Raw genomic sequence first — 20160 nt, forward strand, 5'->3', positions numbered from 1 at the left:
GTAGAAGGGCAGTTTATACTATTTCCTAATATTAGAATCAAGGAAGCAAATCAGTTGATCAGGATCACGGTCTTAAAGGTTATGTTCTTCAGAGGTAATTTATAAAGCGACACCAGTAGCATTTTTACCACATAAAGGAGAAACTGGATAACACAGGGGAGGAATCCAGGAGAGGAAAAAGCATTTACCTCCCTGTCGAGTTGAAAATGTGAAGTCCGGACCTCGCCTGTCGCTCGGATAATTTCAAATGCAGGAGGATTGGCAGGCTCTTGAGAAATAATCTTGAAGGCAATTTTAGAGTTGAGGTTGCCTGGCTCATCTGCATCGGTTGCATCTATCTTTATCACAAGAACACCTAACAATTCAAATTAAACTTAATTATAAAGTCCTGTTGGACGAAATATATTGAACGGAAGGTTTCCAAATGCCCCAAATACTGTACTGAATTTTATATGATGCACTCAAAGATTTAGCTCAGGTACAGATGCTTGGTTGAATAACATACACTGGACCAGGGATAGCTCTCCAGGTGGTGTTGGACTCCAATTCCCAACAGCCCCAGCCAGCATGGCTAATGGGCAGGGGTGATGGGAAGTACAGTCTAGTAGAATTGGGAGGACTGCAAATTTTCTGTTTCTACACTAGACCAAGACATCCAAGTCCTAAGGATTTGTATAATTTAAGATTAGACAAAATTCCCTTGGAATAAATTATAAAGAATGCACTAATACTGTATTTAAAAATAAACACTACGTTAATACCGAGACTGAATAAAATAATATTTATCCCATGGTTTGACTAGTGCTCATGGCAGTGCAAATTTGCTTCCCCCCCCCCGCAACATAGTTCTTAGCTCCATGTCCCATAGCTTCCTTCTGATGAAGATGCTAGAAATAGATGCAAATCAATATCCTGTCCTAAAGAGCTGAGCTAATACTACTGTGGCTTTTTAAAACAGGCAGATTTATTATTCTTGTTATTTGCCTCTGGATCTGGTAGAATGGACTGCATCTCATCAAACTTCAAAATGCTTTCATGTTCGCTCAGATAGGGCTGGGTTGCACAATACCATTCTCGAGCTGTAATCCCTAGCCATGGTAGTGGCTTCCTTCCTGCCCATTTGGCGCAGCTATCCTGCCTCCAACACCATTTTCCTACTTGGGCATTCTCCCTCATGCAACCTCACAGCCATGTTTGTTGCCCCGCCCCCCGGCCCGGGCACTGTCCTGTCCCTGGGGAAAGGTCTGAAGCAGAGAACCTGCCCTAAGCACACAGACACCCTGTACTATTTAGAGCCCCAAGTTCTAAAGCACCATTAATGACTGGCTTGCATGTAGGGTGTTGCAGTTATTTGGGAGTGCAGGCCACGGTTTTCTTTAGACAAAGCACAGCATGTAAGCATGTACGAAGGGTTCTTTGAGGAAAGGTGCTCTCTTTCCCCTATGCCGTGAGTAGACCTTGAAAAATTGTCCTAGCCCACCCCTACCTCCACTGTGCAGCGAGTTCTTTTGTCCAAGGGGCCATTACAAAAAGAGACCTGCTAGCTGTAGTCGGAAGTGGCACAATTCAACATTCTCATTCTCCAGGGTAGATAATAAAGCCTGCACAGTCAGAATGTAAGGCAAATGCACTCTCCCTTCCCAAACTACAGTGGCACCTCTACTTACGAATGACTCTACTTACAAATTTTTCTACTAACGAAGGGAAAAAAAATAGTAAAAAATGGTGGCGCGCTTATGAAATTTTTGACATCCGAACGGCCTCGCTGCCCTGCGCTCACCGCCACCGCTGGATCGAGCCCTTGCCGCCGCTGCGAGGCTGGCCTTCTGCTGGCCTCGCAGGATTGGGGCTTCACCGCCGCTGCGAGGCCGGCCTCCTGCCCTCGGCTTCTCTGCTCGGAGCGCAGCCGGAGCTGCCATGCAGAGGAAGCGCCCTCCGCCCCTCGATGCCTCCCCAGCCTAGGCGCCCACCCGGTACTGCTGGCCCCGCCGGGAGAGGCTCTGCATTGCTGCCGCTGCCAGCACTGAGCCCAAGTCCCACACGGCCTCCGACATCGCCAGGACTGCAATTCCCATCACCCCGCCACCTCTCCCAGTGTGCGGGTGGTGATGCAGAGCCTCTCCCGGTGGAGCCAGCAGTACTGGACAGGCGCCTAGGCTGGGGAGGCGTCGAGGGGTGGAGGGCGCTTCCTCTGCATGGCGGCTCCGGCTGCGCTTCGAGCGGAGAAGCCGAGGGCAGGAGAGGCAGCCTCACGGCGACGGCGGCGCCCCGATCCCGCGAGGCTGGCAGGTTGGCTTTGCAGCGGCGGCGGCAGCAAGGGCCCGATCCCGCGAGGCCAGCAGAAGGCCACCCTCGCAGCAGTGGCGGTGAGCGCAGGGCAGCGAGCGAGGTGAGGCTCCGGAACGAATTAATCCGTTCCCAATGCATTCATATGGGAAACCGTGTTTCGACTTACAAATGTTTCTACATACGAATGTGCATCCGGAACAGATTAAATTCGTAAGTAGAGGTTCCACTGTACTATAATTTTCTAGGCAGCATCACATAACGAAAGAAAGCTTTGGTTTATTTTATCAGTCATCCTGTGTGACCAGGGCAAGGTAGGATGCAAAAGAACAGGGCTCTTGCATCTTTAATAGTTTGCAGAAGCAAGGATTTCAGGTGTACCTTGAACTATTAATCTCTGCTACGTTTTCCAGCATCTTCCCCTCTGAAGACCAACCTCAGACCAATGCGTGTGATGTTCCTAACCTATTGCAATACCATGACCCTGCACATCTGTGTGAAATCAATGAAAGAGACACATCTGCTACTAAGTACAGGATTTCAACCATACACAAGGGACCAAGAGATACGGTAGTTAGGAAAAAGTACAAGGATATGCACAGAAAACAAAATTGCTATCAAGTTAGACTGAAAGTATTAAATAAAGCTCCAGGACTTACCTACTTCAGACAATTCTTCAACAGAGCCCATAAAAACTGACTTTGAAAACTTTGGGTAGTTGTCATTTATGTCTTTAACTTTAATTCTCAAGTCTAATGGTTTTTCCATGTTATTACCGTACTGATCCATTGCATAACCTTTCAGCTGGAAGAATATTGGCAGAAAAGTAAATAATCCATATGTGTGAATTCAAATCAATACAGTAAAAGTTGAATGATGGCAATTGACATCAATCTGAGTGCTTAATAAGAAAAGGAAGACGAATTGCTTCACTTACATGGAACATTGGTGTTTGCTCCCGATCAACTATTCTTGTTATGTTCAGGTCTCCAGTTTTTCCATTAATCACAAACAAATTATATGGTGGTTCGGTGACTCCTGGGCCTGAAATAGTGTATGTAATAACTACCCCAGGGTCACCTTCATGATCAGATCGTATCTGTAAGGAACATGATTAAAATACGTTCAGAGTTTTAGGAAATTAAATGCCCCTGTACAAATAAACAAGATAATTTCTTTGTATACTTGCCTTGGTAGTTAATAAAAAAATTTATAAGTAGAATATCTTGGGCACCTCTCTGCTGCATATCATTAGAAGCCCAACATGGGAAAGGTCAGGGGGATGACATACACAAGCATGTTGCGGGTTGGGACAATACGTGCTCCTGCTTTTAGCCATCACACTATTAGGCAAACACCTGAACATGGCCAAAGAGGTGCAACTACATGGGAATGGTATCTGGTATTCTTCATTGGTATCTGAAGAAGTGTGCATGCACACGAAAGCTCATACCAAAATATAAACTTAGTTGGTCTTTAAGGTGCTACTGAAGGAATTTTCTTATTTTGCTTCGACTCAGACCAACACGGCTACCTACCTGTTACATGGGAATTGTTAGAGAAATCTTTAGGCAGAAGGGAGAAATGTGGAGCTCAGAGAGACAGCAGGAGACTTGCAGAAATGGAAGAATGGTGACTATAGGTAGGGATATATATTGGGAAGTAAGGGTAGGAACAGGCTTTAAAGTGAGGACAAAGAGTTAGTGGAGGATGTGATATCTCATGTCACCAATGAAATGCTATCAGTACAGAACAGTCTGGTGTAAAATCCAGTATTTAATCAGCAATCAATTGACTTGCGTTCCCTATTCCTTCGCTTACCTAGGCTGCTTTCTAGAACAAAGCCCTCACAAGGTGACTTACATAAAGCAATCATAGGGTTATAGCCAACCAAGCTTTATCCAGAGTAGATCCATTGAAATGAATCAACCTAAATTATGTTAATTTCAGTGGGTCTTCCCTGAGTAGGACTAGCATTAGATACAACCCACAGAAATTAACTATTTGTTTTTGTTAAGCAGCCCAGGAAGGAGGTGCTATATGATGATGTCAAAGAGATACCCATTCCCATAGCAAGGCTGCCCCACATCTCTCAGGATTCTGTTCATTTGGCTCTGACTTACTTTAGCAATTGGGTTCTTATTTTCACTCTCTTCGTTGAGGAGGGCAGGTGGGACAATCCATTCCCGCTTCTGTCTAATGTGACCGTCCGAATGAAGGAGCTGCTTGTTGCTACCTCCAGGAATCTGCCAGGAAAGCATATATTTTGATAAATGTTATGTCCGTTAGTTTTTCCAAGTTTGTTTCTGTCAGAATTTTTAGTGAATATTTTATATTATTATATATGATCTGCTTTGAGGTTTTTGTTGACTAAGCAGCATATAAATCTTGTTAAATATAAAAAATATGGAACACTGTGTGCATGTCAACATCCTGAATGAACATCTATAATGAACAAGGTTATTTTAAAAATGCTTTTTTGTATTTTTCCATTTAATAATAATGTGGGGCTTGTTAGAAAAAACAGATGAAATTAATATACTGCGCAGACTAATGGCACAATCCTATGCACATTTTATCCGAAGTCAGCCTCTCCTGGCTTTTAATACCATGAAATGGTGTTCAAAGTGCACCAGCCATGTAACCTCCACCCTCTACTATTCAGTGGTAAGGTCTGAAGGGGCCTTGTAACACATTTTTGTTTGAACTGCCTATGGAAACTTGCTGCTGAATGCAGCGAAGTCAGGAATAGATGATGCACCTCACTGACATGTTATTGCATTTTCAGTGAAGCCCTACAGATGGCAAATTTAAAGGAGGAATTCAATGTTGCACTCTACTGATGGTTCCATTTCTGCTTTCCAGATGTAATGATACCCCCTTCTCCTCCCATGTTCTGTTTTGGAGGCCCTCACAACTCTCCAGAGAGGATTTGGGGGAGACATGGTGGGGGCAGGAAAGCCCTATTGTACCAGCTATGCTTCCTCTAATATGCTGGGTTGGTTGAATCTGGTGCTAAATAATTTATTTTCAAAAGTATATATTTTATTTTTTGTATACAATACAGTACCTAGAATATCTTATTTTGTAAATAAATGCAAGAATACTTTTCCTTAAGGCTTGAAAAGCTTCCCGTGTGTTATTTCCGTGTGTTTATTTATTTTGTGGAAGTGGTTAGGCATTTAACATTCTTTTCCCCCCACCCAGACACCACCATTCGTCTTATGCTCTACATCAGGCATCCCCAAACTGTGGCTCTCCAGATGTTTTGGCCTACAACTCCCATAATCCCTAGCTAACAGGACCAGTGGTCGGGGAAGATGGGAATTGTAGTCCAAAACATCTGGAGGGCCGAAGTCTGGGGATGCCTGCTCTACATACATTCCCTTCTACCTGAATTCATTCCCCTCTCTTTGCAGCTTCATTTTGGAAGGATTTTTGTTCCATTCATTACAATTTCACACCATCTCCTACCTCTATGTGAAGTCCATTCCCAAAGATGGCACAGCTCTGAAAAATAATAATATAGAAATGTATTTTTGAAAGCTACAAAACAAGCATGAGAGTTAAAATAACTGTGCACAGTGTCAGAGAAATTCAGCAAATGCATTTTTCCTTGTTCGTCCACCCAGTAATGTTAAAACTGAATACAATAGAACAAACAGTAAAGCTTAAAGATTATCTTATTAAAATCCATCCAGGTACCAGCTGGTCCTGCTTAGCTTCCCAGATTGTATGAACAGGGTAGTATGGCCAAATCCAAAACAGGCTTAATTTAATTTATTTCCACATTTAAAAGAGTCATGAGACAAAACACTGCTATTTGACTTATCAGTTCTATGAATAAACCACCTTTGGAGACTTTGCCCTTGCTTCAACTCAAGCTTGATACACATAGTACAATAAATGAACAGCTGCTGCAAAAGTTTACAAAATGGCAGCCTTATACAGAGTTCCTTCCTATAATGAAAACTATAGAGATGCTAATAATATAGAGATGTAATTATGGATTGCTCTCCCCTTCACACAACTGAATGATTGTTGCTTAACAAGCTGAGCCAGGATGCTCCACTGTTAGGCTGCAGTTCTCCTTGGGACATTCCCCCTCCTGGGCAACTTCTCATCCTCCATCCAGGAATGCTTAATGATTTTCCTGCCACTTGCAGCATTTGTAATGCACTGTGTAAGATGCTGTGTGATACGTGGCTGTATTTTTTATTGCTTCTTTTCTTACATTATATTTTACTGTATTACAATTTGAATTTAACACAGGAAGACAGAACATGAGAATAAAAAGAAGCAACAAAAATACATTTACAAATCAATATATTTCATACAGGCGTACTCTGAACTACCTGAAAGCTCACAGACCACTAATGGTCTGTCAACCGCAATTTGGGAACCCCTGGTATGATTTATCAATGTTTTAAAATGTAAATCGCTAACAAGTGATTAATAAATGTAATTTATCATCATGCTGCTCTTTAATGACCTTCTGCCAGGTGATGGCTAAAACCTCCCTGCTTAGCAAGGCTTTGGGGACATGAATGATATTAAGCCCTTGCACTAGACTGGGTTTTAAGTGGCTGCACTGAATTGTTTTCATTGCTGAACAACGTCTAAAATAGCTGCCTCATTCATATATTTCTATATTGGGCTGCTTTTTGAAATGTAGATGAAAAAGAAATATTTAAAAAAAATAGATGGTGTTTTGTTTTGGATAGCTCAGAGTGCTTTATACCCGGAGCAGAAAGATAAAGTTGGCCATTTTATTACCCCCCCTTTTAGGTGGAGACTAGGGAGATCATCACGACAGAGATGAGATCTGAACTAGGGACTTTGAACTATGGCAGTAGTATTATGGATGTATACTTCCTACAACAAGCCCCCCCCCCCCAGAGCTGAACAAAGAAAGACCATTTTTTACAAGGATAATTTCCTGTCAAGTCCCACATTTCCATAACCATCTCTTGGCAAACTTTACATTCAACAAACCTGCATGTGTTAACTGATCCAATCAAACTGAATTTCAACAGGCAGGTGAAGACTTCTTCAAAATCTTCTAGTAACCACCCTAGAAGCCTGTGCTACAGCCCTGAGCTGTGGCTCCTCAAATAAGAACCAGGAAGGAAAGACTCCTTTGTTGCCAAGTAAACCTTGGGTATTGTCCCCACATGCATACCCGGCCTCCGCTGTCTGGCATTCACCCAGATGTGCACCTAGTCAGGCCTCAAGGAGACCCTCCAGCATAATGCACTGGCAGAGACCTGAATTGGTGCCCCCAATCCAATTCTGCTTCAGTAAACCTGGGCTTTTTCTGCTTCCTCACCTGCACGAAACCAATGCAAATTTGGCAAGCAAGCCACACCTCTCCCTGAATACAAATTAAATTTACCCAACAGTATGGAGCAGGCAAAAAAGGAGACCCTATGATAGGGTGCTCCCCAAATCCTAAGCAGACAACAGCTCTCACTGCATAAATGGAGGGTAGGCACTTTGAATGCAAAAAGTATGAGGTCAGTGGAGTGACATTCTCCTATTCTGTATATCAAATAAATTTATTCATTTCTGCCAACTCCCGATACAAGGATAGCCTTGAATTGGAAATTTTCAGTGTGGCTTGAGTGTCTACTAGCCAGCAAGTCGTGCAATACTTGCTTAAATAGTGGTTCACCCAATATAAGCTCACTGTGTGGCACCGGAACCTGCAGCAACCTTGTGGTTTGTGTACTGGCGACCTGTGTCAGCAGCAAGTCAGCAAAGTAAGATTAGATTTCACAAAAAGAATGGAAGAGAATCCATGCACAAGTTGCATTTACCACATGGCAGTATGGTCAACAATATGCATCTTTATAAAAAAACAATTTGAGTTAATGAGCTTTCATTCATTCAGATCATGAGTTCTGCTGACTTTTCTTTCAGAACGGGATCATAAACATGCCAGGGCGAAAACAGAACTTCCAAATAAAAAGGAAGAGCTTATACCCATATTAACATTTTCTGATGTTGGGAAATATGCTTTACATTCAAACTTTTAACATCAGAAGACACACACCCTTTGTAAGCGACTGTAAACTGTGTTGCAGGAACTGGCAGCCTATACAATAAGTATTCATTTGGGCAGCTCCCTAACTTCAATGCAGACATTTGTGTGTGTCCATATTAAATCATTGTTTTGCAAGTCCCAGCATGCTTCCAAGTTGTGTTTCTAACCTAGGGGAGGTTTCTGTTTCAGGGTGGATTTCTTTGTTTTGGGTGAGAAATGCATTTTCTTTGTCTTGTGTGAAAGCTACCCTGCCCTTGCATTACTAAACGTTCTGTCATAACACAGTTGAAACTGATTCATGCATTTTCTCGGGATTGTACAGGTATGAACCAGCAGAAGGTTCTGTAAAGACTTGTGAGCTTTAGCTCAAAATGGAAGTGCGTTAAGTACACAGACGACGAAAATCTTTTCTGCCCACTTGGAGAACTTTGCACACCTTCCCTTACAGACATTTCTTATGAGATAAAATAAAGCAGACTTAAATTGGGATTTTAATCCCACGAGCAGGAGCATTCTATCATGTTGAACCAACATGGGAGTCAACATTGCAAATAATATTTGTACAGTTGCTAAACATCAATGCCAAAAGGGCTGGTCAGACTAAGCTGTCACACAGAATTGCTTTCCAAAATATTTCCACTATCTAAAACAAACCAGAAAGCAGCCTTGCAGTGAAACAGTAAAAGCTACAGTTCCCTTTCAAAGGCCCTGGCATCGGCCTCAGCGGGGGAGGGCGGGATACAAATAAAAATGTATTATTATTATTATTATTATTATTATTATTATTATTATTATTATGTGACACTTTTCCTTTGGTTTTACATGCAAGGGCTCTTGAAGGGCCAATCTAGAGAGGCAGTTAAATATGTCTGTAACATGCATGTTTAAAAAACAACAGAAATAGCATGAGGCTGGTGTGGACTGATGAATTATGAAGATCGCAGCAGACACACAGAGAGAATTTAACACTTTCGTCTGTACTACATTCCTGAAGAAAAGTCCTTTTCTGAAGCCTCTGTTCGTGGGTGGGAAGGGAAGGCATCATTGGGGGATTTCCAGTGCAAACACCAGTTGCAGAGGAAAGATTAAATGCAAGGAAACCTCTAATGCCCCATATAGATAACCATCTCTTCTCCCTCTCTTTTCCTTCCTTTTTACTTTCCTCCCTAAGATGCCTGCAGGCTTACTATCTAAAAATAAGGGCAAGACAAGTCTTTATTTCTTAATTTTTGAAAAGCACCTAGCAATTTTAGGTGCTTTCTAAAAACAGCAAGGCTTGTACGCATACAAATGCAGAATGTGAATGATACAAATGAATGTATCACAGAGACACATGAAGAGAACCAGTGTATGTCTTGAAGAGAGGTTTGTCTTGAGCACATACTGTACTGTATATATTTTGTGGCAAGCAGGGGATCATGCTGCCATGTGTTACAGTTATGCCAAGGGTGGGGCACCTCTGCTCCATGAGTCAAATTTGGCACGATTCCCAATTTGGCCCATGAGGCTGCTTTGCCCAAACCACGCCCACCTGGCTCACACCTAATAGGTGTGGGAAGACAGAGATGCAGGTGCAAAAGGACAATTGTGAATCAGCCCCAATGGGTTTGGCTGTGCTATGGATTTCCTGATCAGGAATGCAGCCATTCCTGCCCAAGGTACTAACAGCAAGTTGCCCCAGTGGGATCAGCTGTGTTACTGAGATCTCAAGGAAGGAGACCTCCCTTCCCTGCCCAGCTGAACTTCTGACTCTTACCTGCCTTTACTCACCATTCATGGAGTTGCCAGTGCTGGCAACTGGGTCCAACTGAAAGGCTACAGCTCAGCCCTCTCCATCAACTTAACCCTCTCTCAAAACAAGTTCACACCAAGCACGTGTTTGGGACACCCTTCTGAATTCCCATTAACCGCAACAACAAAAAAAGCCTTTTAAATAAAAAAAAATACAACCATGTAACACTACCTTACTACTGGACAAAAGCACATACTGTACTAGATTATCTCTTTGATTTTGCACAACCATTTGTTTCCCAAATCACACAGTACAAATGGAGGAAACTTTCTGGAAAAATTAACCCAGCAAACTCTATGGAAGTAAAACACACACCATCTGCCAACTTGCCTCAAATGTCTTGTCTCAAATGTTTAACTTGTTCAAAATAAGCCACTTCTTATCCTTTCCACCCCAAATTTGGCACGGACCATCCTCAAACCCACTTCTCATAAACTGACAAGTTTCAGATCAGTCCACTAAACCATTTTCCTAACTATATGCTATAGAACATGCCCCCCCTCATAATGGTGGCATGCAAACCAGCTGATTCGCTTTATTAACATAGTGCCACAACTGTAGCCCTAGAATTAGGTAAAGGTAAAGGGACCCCTGGCCATTAGGTCCAGTCGTGACCGACTCTGGGATTGCGGTGCTTATCTCGCTTTACTGGCTGAGGGAGCCGGCGTATAGCTTCCAGGTCATGTGGCCAGCATGACAAAGTCGCTTCTGGCGAACCAGAGCAGCACATGGAAACGCCGTTTACCTTCCCCGCTGTAGCGGTTCCTATTTATCTATTTGCATTTTGACGTGCTTTCGAACTGCTAGGTTGGCAGGAGCAGGAACTGAACAACGGGAGCTCACCCCGTCGCAGGGATTCGAACCGCCGACCTTCTGATCGGCAAACTCTAGCGCCACCCACACCCCAGCCCTAGAATTACTATTCAATAAATACAAACACTACTATGCAACAAATACAAATATGGTGTGTTTGACTTTCCCTTCCTAGTGGGAAGTATAAGGTCATGGGAGCAGGGAGCATATGCTCCCTTCTCAGCCTCATTTAGTTTAAAGCCTTCATTTATCTGCACTGTTACTGCCTTGCTTCAGATTTATGATTGTTCAATAAAGTGTTCCTTTTATTCCATTTTATGCATCATGTCTGCATTTGGGGGTGAGGATATCAGCATGCCCCTTTTCCTCACACGATACACGTAAAATCTTGTCTGAGGCAGGAAATTAAGGTCTGCCTATATCAGTGATGGGCAACCTTTTGAGCTTGGTGTGTCAAAATTCGCCAAAAAACCAAGCATAACTCAGGTGGTGTGTCACTTCAAGAAAAAAACCGTAATTTTGCGATATTTATGGTTTAAATAACAAAAATGTATAATTGTAATATATAACTGTATTTAATAAACCCAAAACTAATTATTTAACCAAACCAAACCAAACCCCCCTTATTTATCACAAAGTGCCCATGCCCAGAGTTGTTGAGCTTTTTGGGGGGAGCTGCTGACCAAAGTTTTGGAGCTTTTGGGGGGAGCACAAAAGTTGCTTTGCTTTTTTTGGGGGGGGTGCCCCAAAGCTGCTGTGCTTTTTTTTGGGGGGGGAAGAGAACAGAAATAAATGACGAATACTGTAATACCTTTGCTGGAACTAACACGCAGCACTGACAGTCTGCCAAAGCGCCCAAAAAAAGCACAGAAAGGGTTAAAAAGTGCCAAATAAAAACAGCACAGAAAGGGTTAAAAATGAACCTGTTGCACCCAATCAGAAACAGCCACTGACTCAGCAAATTGAAAAACAGACCAATCGCTGGACACAATCTCTGGCTACCAGGAACAACAACAACAACAAAAAAGGATCCTGGTTTTAACAGCGGAGACAAGCTGTAGCGTGAGGAGGAGCGGGAGAACAAATGGGGGGAGACAACAACAACAGTGTGACGTGCGTGCCAGCAGTGAGGGCTCTGTGTGTCACATCTGACACGCGTGTCATAGGTTCGCCATCACTGGCCTATATGCAGCTGATGTAGTATTAACAAATACTGAAGCTGAAATATGCCTAACAGAATGTTTAAATATTGTTGATGAATTTAATCAGACAACAAAATACAAATGACAAAACTTTTAGCCTTTCATCTTACAGATGAAGTATTGAGAGACTTAGAAGATAAAACAAAAATTCAAGTTCATAATAGATCAGTGAAACATTTAGGGGTTGCCTTTTCTAAAGCAAACAAGCAATTATTGAGGTGTAAATTATAGACTAGAGGGCAAGATCAAGGAGAGATTAGAAAGGAGACATTTAAATTTTCTGGAAGAATTACAGCAATAAAGTTGAATATTCACCCACACCCACACCACATATTACTTTACAAATAAAATAAAATTGGATTAATGGCAACAGCTGATAAAAAAACTAAGAACAAAATTAATGGGTATAAATAGGAGAAAAGGGACCCTTTCTTTACTGAATATGAAGCTACTTTCAAGCTTATTGTCTAGTATGGATCTGTGAAGTCTTTCTTTTGTAAGGTTCTTAAGATATCCTATATCAAAACCACAGGAGAAGGAAACACATAGTATATTACAAATAAAATAAAATACTGGTTGCTGTAGAAACAGATCAAATGTTAGTGTCGACTGAAAACTACCTTTTATATATAAATAAATCAGGGTGTATTTGATTTAAATCAAATTCATTTAAATCACAATTTAAATCACTAGTCAGCAAGACTTGATTTAAATCATTTTCTTTACAGAAAGACTCATTCTTGCTGGTATAATCTTAATATTTACAACCAGATGAAGGTTTCATTCTTGGAATAATAAATTTTCAGAGTAGTTTTTACAGTTATGTCAAAACTTACTGATTTGGTTATACTATTAGAAATACACTGACAGATAGTTATAAAATTATTGTGAGGTTTAGTAAGTTAACTATTTATATTTGGGCATGGCAGGATTAAATGAAGGTCACTTGCCACATATCTTCATGTAAGGATTTACAGGATAACTAAATGATGGTTAATTAGACCCAGAGAACTAAAACCAGACGGAGAAGTAAATAACCCTGTGCTGTGGAAAAGGAAGTGAAACAATTCCTTATTTACTGGGCAAGGACTTGCAACGTTAGCATCTATGCATATTTACTCACGAGAATCACTGCTGTAAGTTCAAGTGAAGCCTCTGGAAGCTGCCCCTGCTATAATGAGAATGTCAAAGAAACCTCAAGGAGCTGAATATCGGAAGGGAGCAAAGAAGTGTGTGTATGTGCATATGTATACAAATGTCAGGTGTGTGGGGGTCGAACTGAGTTTTTGACCAGGGTGAAAGAAAGCCTAGTTCAGGCTTCCTCAACCTCAGCCCTCCAGATGTTTTGAGACTACAATTCCCACCATCCCTGACCACTGGCCCTGCTAGCTAGGGATCATGGGAGCTGTAGGCCAAAAACATCTGGAGGGCCCAGGTTGAGGAAGCCTGGCCTAGTTTAACCCCAACAACATTGTAGCCAACAGTAGGCCTAACTGCTCTTGCATCTCAGACCTCAGTAGCCACCATGGAATAAATCATCAGCAACATCTCTTGGGCTGCAAGAAGTTTCAACCACTGACCTTACAAGAAGTATCTATGAACATGATTAACATATAGCAAACGGAAATCACAACATTTCTCTAGAGCAGGGGAAGGCGGCCCAATCGCCTTCTCAATCGGCTCGCAGACGGTCCGGGAATCAGCGTGTTTTTACATTAGTGGAATGTGTGCTTTTATTTAAAATGCATCTCTGGGTTATTTGTGGGGCATAGGAATTTGTTCACCCCCCCCCCCCCAATATAGTTCACCCCACCACATGGCCTAAGGGATGGTGGACCGGCCCATGGCTGAAAAAGGTTCCTGACCCCTGCTCTAGAGCATGGTTTTCCAAACTTGGATCTCCAGTTGTTTTTGGACTACAATTCCCATCATCCCTGGCCACTGGTCCTGCTAGCCAGTCCAACAACAGGTGGAGACGCAGGTTTGGGAAACCCTGCTCTAGAGATAACACACGGACTAGTGTGCCAACTCTCCACTCTCAAGTCAAGGGGGAATTCCAATACTGGGGAAATTACATATAGGCTCAATTTGCATGTAATGCTGAGCACAACTGTGAATGTGATAGCATGCAGGCTCTTGGGGAGGAAGCTGCAGGCACTCTGCTCCTCTCCTCCAGTTCTGCCACTGCTGTGAGCTAAATCATGCTTTGGCTTAGTGCACTGGCTTAGTGTACTCTTCTCCAGACAAACCATGAGCTTGTAAATGGTTTGTCAGGAATGAGATAAAGAGTGAGCCTGGGTTTGGATGACACACAAAGCTAAATTATGGCTTAGCTTGCAGAAGTGGAGGTGGGTGAGAAAAAGGCCATACTGTTTCTTTCAGAGTGATACTCAATCCATTCCTAGAACAGTATGTAACATGTAGTTTTGCCCTTAAGTCAATGGCATCTCGGCATTATCAGTTCCAATACTGAACATATGATGTAGGAAGAGGCCTACTGGACCAGATCAAGGCTCCATCTAATTCAGGCCATAGGTTTTCCATCCTTACAATAGCCTATCCACAGTTGCTTTCCAGCAACTGGGGACTCTATTTAGTTATAGCTACTGGTCCTCCATGAATTTATCTACCTGTAATTGACTTGTAAAGTTGCTAAAGATAGGACCAAAAACACACCTGTCGCAGATAATGTGATAATAATTATAATTAAATTTATCATGTCTTGTGTGAAGAAGTCCTTCCTTTTGTCTGTCCTGAATCTACCTCCAATGAATTTCAAGGGGCTACTGCAAATTATAGTGTAATGGGGGGGGGGCAGTCTCTGCCCACTTTATCCATACCATGTATACATATTTTTATTGAAATATTACCAGCTACACTTCCTTAAAAATACAGGGCGATGCACACCATGCAGATGTAACAATAAAAACATTCATAAAATGTTAAAACAGGATTAATAATAATAATAATAATAATAATAATTTATACACTGCCCATCTGGCTGGGTTTCCCCAGCCACTCTGGGCAGCTCTCAACTAAATATTAAAAATGCTTTGAAGGCCTGTCTAAATAACATTGGTTTTATGTAAAAAAAATTCCTTCAGTAGCACCTTAAAGACCAACTAAGTTTTTATTTTGGTATGAGCTTTTGTGTGCATGCACACTTTTTATTGTTTTTTATGTTATTTACTTTTTATTGTTTTTATGTGACAGCTCAAAGAAGGCAGGGATGAAACCTGCTGAATCTCTACTAAAAGGAAGTTACAAAAATGCAGTCACAAAAAACAAGGCGGGTCCTGAAATTATACATTTCAGGTGTCAAAGGGCAGTGGAGAATCATCATTCCCATCAGCAAGTTGCAAGAGTGACTTGTCTACAGGTAGGAATTCTCTGCATATGTTGGGAAGTATATTCTGTTCTTTATCATTGCATCATTTTTTTCTAGGGCTGAACCATGACATCAGTAAGATGTTCCAGGGCAAGTGGAATGAAACCAGTCAGACAAAACCCCCAGGGCACAAATTAAGGAATGGTGGTTGCATGGTGTATATTGCTTCACAAGATGTATAGGAACCAACACTCTTCTCTGGAATATTTGTCATTTCCTCAAAGTTTTATATGAGTCAGGACGTGTCTGGGTTCAGTTTCCCTATGCAAAGTACACCACAGGGTGATGTACCAGTAATTGAGAAGAACATCAAGAGATGTTTCCAGACATGTAGATGCCGAAATGTTTTAATCTACTGTATTTTCCTGATAATTTTAATTATTTTAAAATGTTTTTAATTGCTTTGAACCGTTTTTAATTGGCAATTCTAATATTTCTTGTAAACTACTTGATACAATCAAGAGGTATATAAATTTTGTAAAATAAATAAATATTTGCTAAGCTGACAGCAACAATGGTTTTGTATTATTATTACTGTATTATTACTTTGAGGAAGGAGTGGTTTCAGTTCCAAACTTGTCTATTTCAAGAAGATCTTCAATAAGATAAAAGATGTGGAACGGAGTGTCTGGTATTTCCAGCAGTAGGTGGGCGAGGAAAAAATTAAAAATTATTTCTTCTGAGAGAGAGAGAGAGAGAGAGAGAGAATGAGAGAGAGAGAGATTGAACTATCTTGGGCAGCATAAGCCAGAGAAAACACATTGCTTTTACAATGATCCAGCAAATGCCCATAAAATTAGAAACAGAGTTGGAAGGGACCATGGGCGTACCCAGGATCAAAGCTAGGGGGGGCACACCAGCCACGCCCCCCCAGCCACCCGATTGGCTAGCTGGCAATGACATGGCCAGGATCCCCCAGGAGGCATGGTCAATGTCCACGCCCCCCATAGGAAAGGGGTCCGTTTGCAAGGCAGCACACGGAGCCACCCGCGCTTGCTCTCCTGCCTCACCCGCTCCTTTAATGGCAGCGGTGACTAAAATGAGGCAGCAGCAGGGAAGCTGCCTCCGTTGAAGGAAACCTGGACCTGGACCTGGGCTAACTTCAGCCCACACTCTTTCAAGTCACAGCGAGCACAGCACAGAAAGTGCTGCCCCACAATGCTCCATGGCACTTCATTTGCAAATGAGGTGCCGCGGAGCATTGTGGGGCAGCACTTTCTGTGCTGTGCTCGCTGTGACTTGAAGGAGTGTGGACTGAAGTTAGCCCAGGTCCAGGTCCAGGTTTCCTTCAACGGAGGCAGCTTCGCTGCTGCCGCTGCCGTTTCACTTCAGCCAAGCAGGCTGAGGCGGAGCACAGCAGGCAGTGCCCCTGCCTGTCCTCTCCAGCTGCCCTGCTTCTAGGGGGGGCAGCTGCCCCCCTACCCCATGCTGGGTACACCCATGGAAGGGACTCCAAAGGCCATCTAGTCCAACCCCTTGCAATACAGGGAACTCAACTAGAGCATCCATGACAGATGGCCATCTAAACTCTGCTTGAAAACCTCCAAGGAAGAAGAGTCCACTACCTTCTGGGGAGTCTGTTCCACTGTCAAAATGTTTTTCCTGCTGTTTAGTCAGAATCTCCTTGCTTGTAACTTGAAGCCATTGATACAGGTCCTACCCTCTGGAGCAGGAGAAAACAAGCTTGCTCCATCTTCCATGTGACAACCCTTAAGATATTTGAAGGTGGCTATCGTATCTCCCTCTCAGCCTCCTGTTTTCCAGGCTCAACATACCTGACTCACTCAGCCGTTCCTCATAAGGCTTGGTTTCCAGACCCTTGATCATTTTGGCTGCCCTTCTTTGCACACATTCCAGCGTGACAATATCCTTCTTAAATTGTGGCACCCAGAACTGGACACAGTACTCCAGGTGTGGTCACACCAAGGCAGAATAGAGTGGTACTACGTATTACTTCTCTTGATCTGAACACTATACTTCTGTTGATGCAGCAACTATAATAGCATTAGTTAAGTTTGTTTTTGCTGCTGCATCACACTGTTGACTCATCTTAAGCTTGTGGTTCACTAAGACCCCTTTTCATATGTATTACTAGTAAACCAGGTATTAGTTTAAATTATTAGTTTAAAATGTTTTACTGGTTGCTAGTCCACATATAGATTCTTAACCATAAGAACCTAAGAGAAGTCCCAAGTGAAGCAAACCAAGTGTTCATCATCTAGTCTGGCATCCTGGGTTGTACTCAACTGAGCCCTACTCAGAGCAGACTCATTGAAATTAATAAACCTGAGTCGTGTTTATTAATTTCAATGGGTCTACTCTGTGAGACTAGCATCAAACACCACTCACTGTTTCCTGCAGTGACCAACCTGATGATTCCACCAAGAAGCTCACAGAGAGGGTATGAAGGTAACAGGTTTCTGCCCAACAGTGCCCTTCCCCTGCATGCAGTTTCTGAACATGGCCATTCCACCACTTAAAAAATAAAATCTTTACATTTACATCCAGCCTGTCCTCCAGGGAGCTTGCATGAGACTTCCCCTCCATTTTATTTTTCACAACCACCCTGTGCAGTAGGATAGGCTGAGAGGTCACTCAGTGAGCTTGCTGGCCAAGTGGGGATTCGAACCTGGTTCTTCTCCACCCTAAGAAACTACCTTTTACTGAATCAGACCATAGTTCATCTCAGTACTGTCTGCACTGGCTGGCGGTGGCTTTCCAAGGATTCAGGCAGGCGGAGCCTCTCCCAGCCCTACCTGAAGGGGCCAAGGAGTGAACTTGGGCCCTTTCGCATGCAAGGCAGATGGCTCCTTGGCCTAACATAACCTATCAGTAACCACCACACCACACTGTCTAATGCCTGTCAATAGATCTCCATGTCCTGCAGGGAACACACAGCTAGAACAAAGTAAACAAAACAAACAAACCCCCCTACAGTTACTTTCCTATTTACAAAGACTTTCCTTCATAGCTACCTGGAGGTGACCAGACAATAGATTATTGTCGCTCCACCCCCGCCCAGAAAGGCTCTTGGCAGAGAACCGGGAGAGACGGCCAAGCTAGCAGCAACTTGCCTGGAGGGATTCAGCTCCCGCCACCTAGACGGCAAGTCAAGTCCCCCCCCCCAGTCGAATCTCTTGACAGAATCTTCCCCCTTAAGTTGGTTGAAATAAAAGCAGGGCTCCAGGTTGCGCTTTTTAGAAAAACGAACGAACGTGCGCGTGGTGAATTGTTTTTTTTTCCTGCAACAACGGCCGAACCTCTAAGCCACCCATTTCCCAACGTTTCCCGCGAAGGCGAAGTTTGTGACACCCCCCCCCCCCCGGCCGGTTGTGACCTCGAGAGCCCCTCGCCGAGGGGCGTTTCCGGACGGGCGCACAGCCATTCCTGCTCCCTCGCCGAGGTTCTCGGGCGTGGCGCGCTCCTGCGCTCCAGGAGCAAAAAGCCTTCCGCCAACCAGCAGCCAAGCCTGTTACTCGCCTGCGGGGCGACCTTTTCCCTCCCTATGCTTCGAAGTGCGGAATAAAACTGGGAAAGTTAAGCTCTCTCCGCACGCACACAGACAAACCCACCCCCCCAATATATTTCTCGGGCAAATCTGATAGTGGGGAAACTCCGGGTGGGCTTCATAACTCACCACGAGCAGCAAAATCCCAGGTCCGAGATGGCAAGCCATGGCGAGAGCCCTTTGCTGCCTCCTCCGGCCCCTGCTCCGAATCCCAAAGCAGCAGAAGCAGCGGCCCGGCGCCCTCCCGGAGAGGAAGAAGTCTGGGTGCCTTCTTCGCTGCGGGCGTCCAGCTACCCCTTCTCCTTCCCCCGGTGGTGGTGATAAGAAAATGGGGCCGGCCGCAGCTCCGGCAGGAAAGGCGAGCCGTCGAGGGGCGGAGTGTAGCGCTTTGGGAGGGTTCACCTGGAGGGTGCGCGGAGCTACCCCGCCCTCTGGCCCTGTGTGATACGGCCCTACCCGGTGCAGAGGCTTTTGGCTCCGGAAGGCAGCCTTTCTCCAGTCGTTCCCGCCTTTGATCTTTTCCGAGGGAGAGGGAAAGTGAGGAAAGGGTGTTTTGTCCGCCCTTGGGTTCGCAGCCTGAGACCTTTCTGCATACAGCAGAGCCTGACTGAGAAAACCTACGCAGCTCTCTCGCCCCACTCTCCCAAGTTCCATATCACCAACTAACAGAAGACCTTAAGCTAAGGCATTTGGATCTTTCCCAGAAACATCCTGACATCTCCTCCCCACTCCAGTCTTCGCCTTTAACCTTCCAGCCGGAGGAAGAGTTTTGAGGAATCCCGAAGCTTGCTTACTTCTTTGTGACTGTATGCAGTGCCAAGAAACATGCATGATGTGAAGGAAAGACGAAAGCAGAGAAAATGCTGTGAAATGGGTAACACTGGGGTGACTCAGGACCAGCCACACACTCTCACCCACACTCTTATCTCGCAGGGCTGCTGTGAGGATAAATAAGATAAACCCTATGCATGCTGCTAAGGGCTCATCTGGGGAAGTATGGGACACAATCTAAATTAATAGGAAATGAAAGAAAGAGGAAGAAAAGTGAATAGACTGGAGGAGGAGGAGGAGGAGGGGGGAAAGAAGGGTGTTCAAAAGATAGAGATAAAGGACAAAGGTGAGGAA

At 43.7% G+C, this 20160-nt stretch overlaps 1 protein-coding gene across 1 annotated transcript in view; it reads right to left on the bottom strand.

Annotated features, from left to right (window-relative positions):
* Window positions 1-19418, bottom strand: part of LOC118090047 (desmoglein-2) — a 38500-nt gene extending 19082 nt beyond the window's left edge. The window contains exons 1-6 of the mRNA XM_035125364.2: window positions 19165-19418; window positions 5761-5796; window positions 4410-4532; window positions 3224-3385; window positions 2946-3090; window positions 189-355 (exon numbers count right to left, since the gene is read on the bottom strand). Coding sequence (XP_034981255.2) covers window positions 189-355; window positions 2946-3090; window positions 3224-3385; window positions 4410-4532; window positions 5761-5796; window positions 19165-19203 — 672 coding nt within the window. The 5' untranslated portion in view covers window positions 19204-19418. The remainder of the gene's footprint in view (window positions 1-188; window positions 356-2945; window positions 3091-3223; window positions 3386-4409; window positions 4533-5760; window positions 5797-19164) is intronic.
* Window positions 19419-20160: the final 742 nt, after the last annotated feature.

This window comes from Zootoca vivipara, chromosome 8, assembly GCF_963506605.1.
Source record: "Zootoca vivipara chromosome 8, rZooViv1.1, whole genome shotgun sequence".
Lineage (NCBI taxonomy): Eukaryota > Metazoa > Chordata > Lepidosauria > Squamata > Lacertidae > Zootoca > Zootoca vivipara.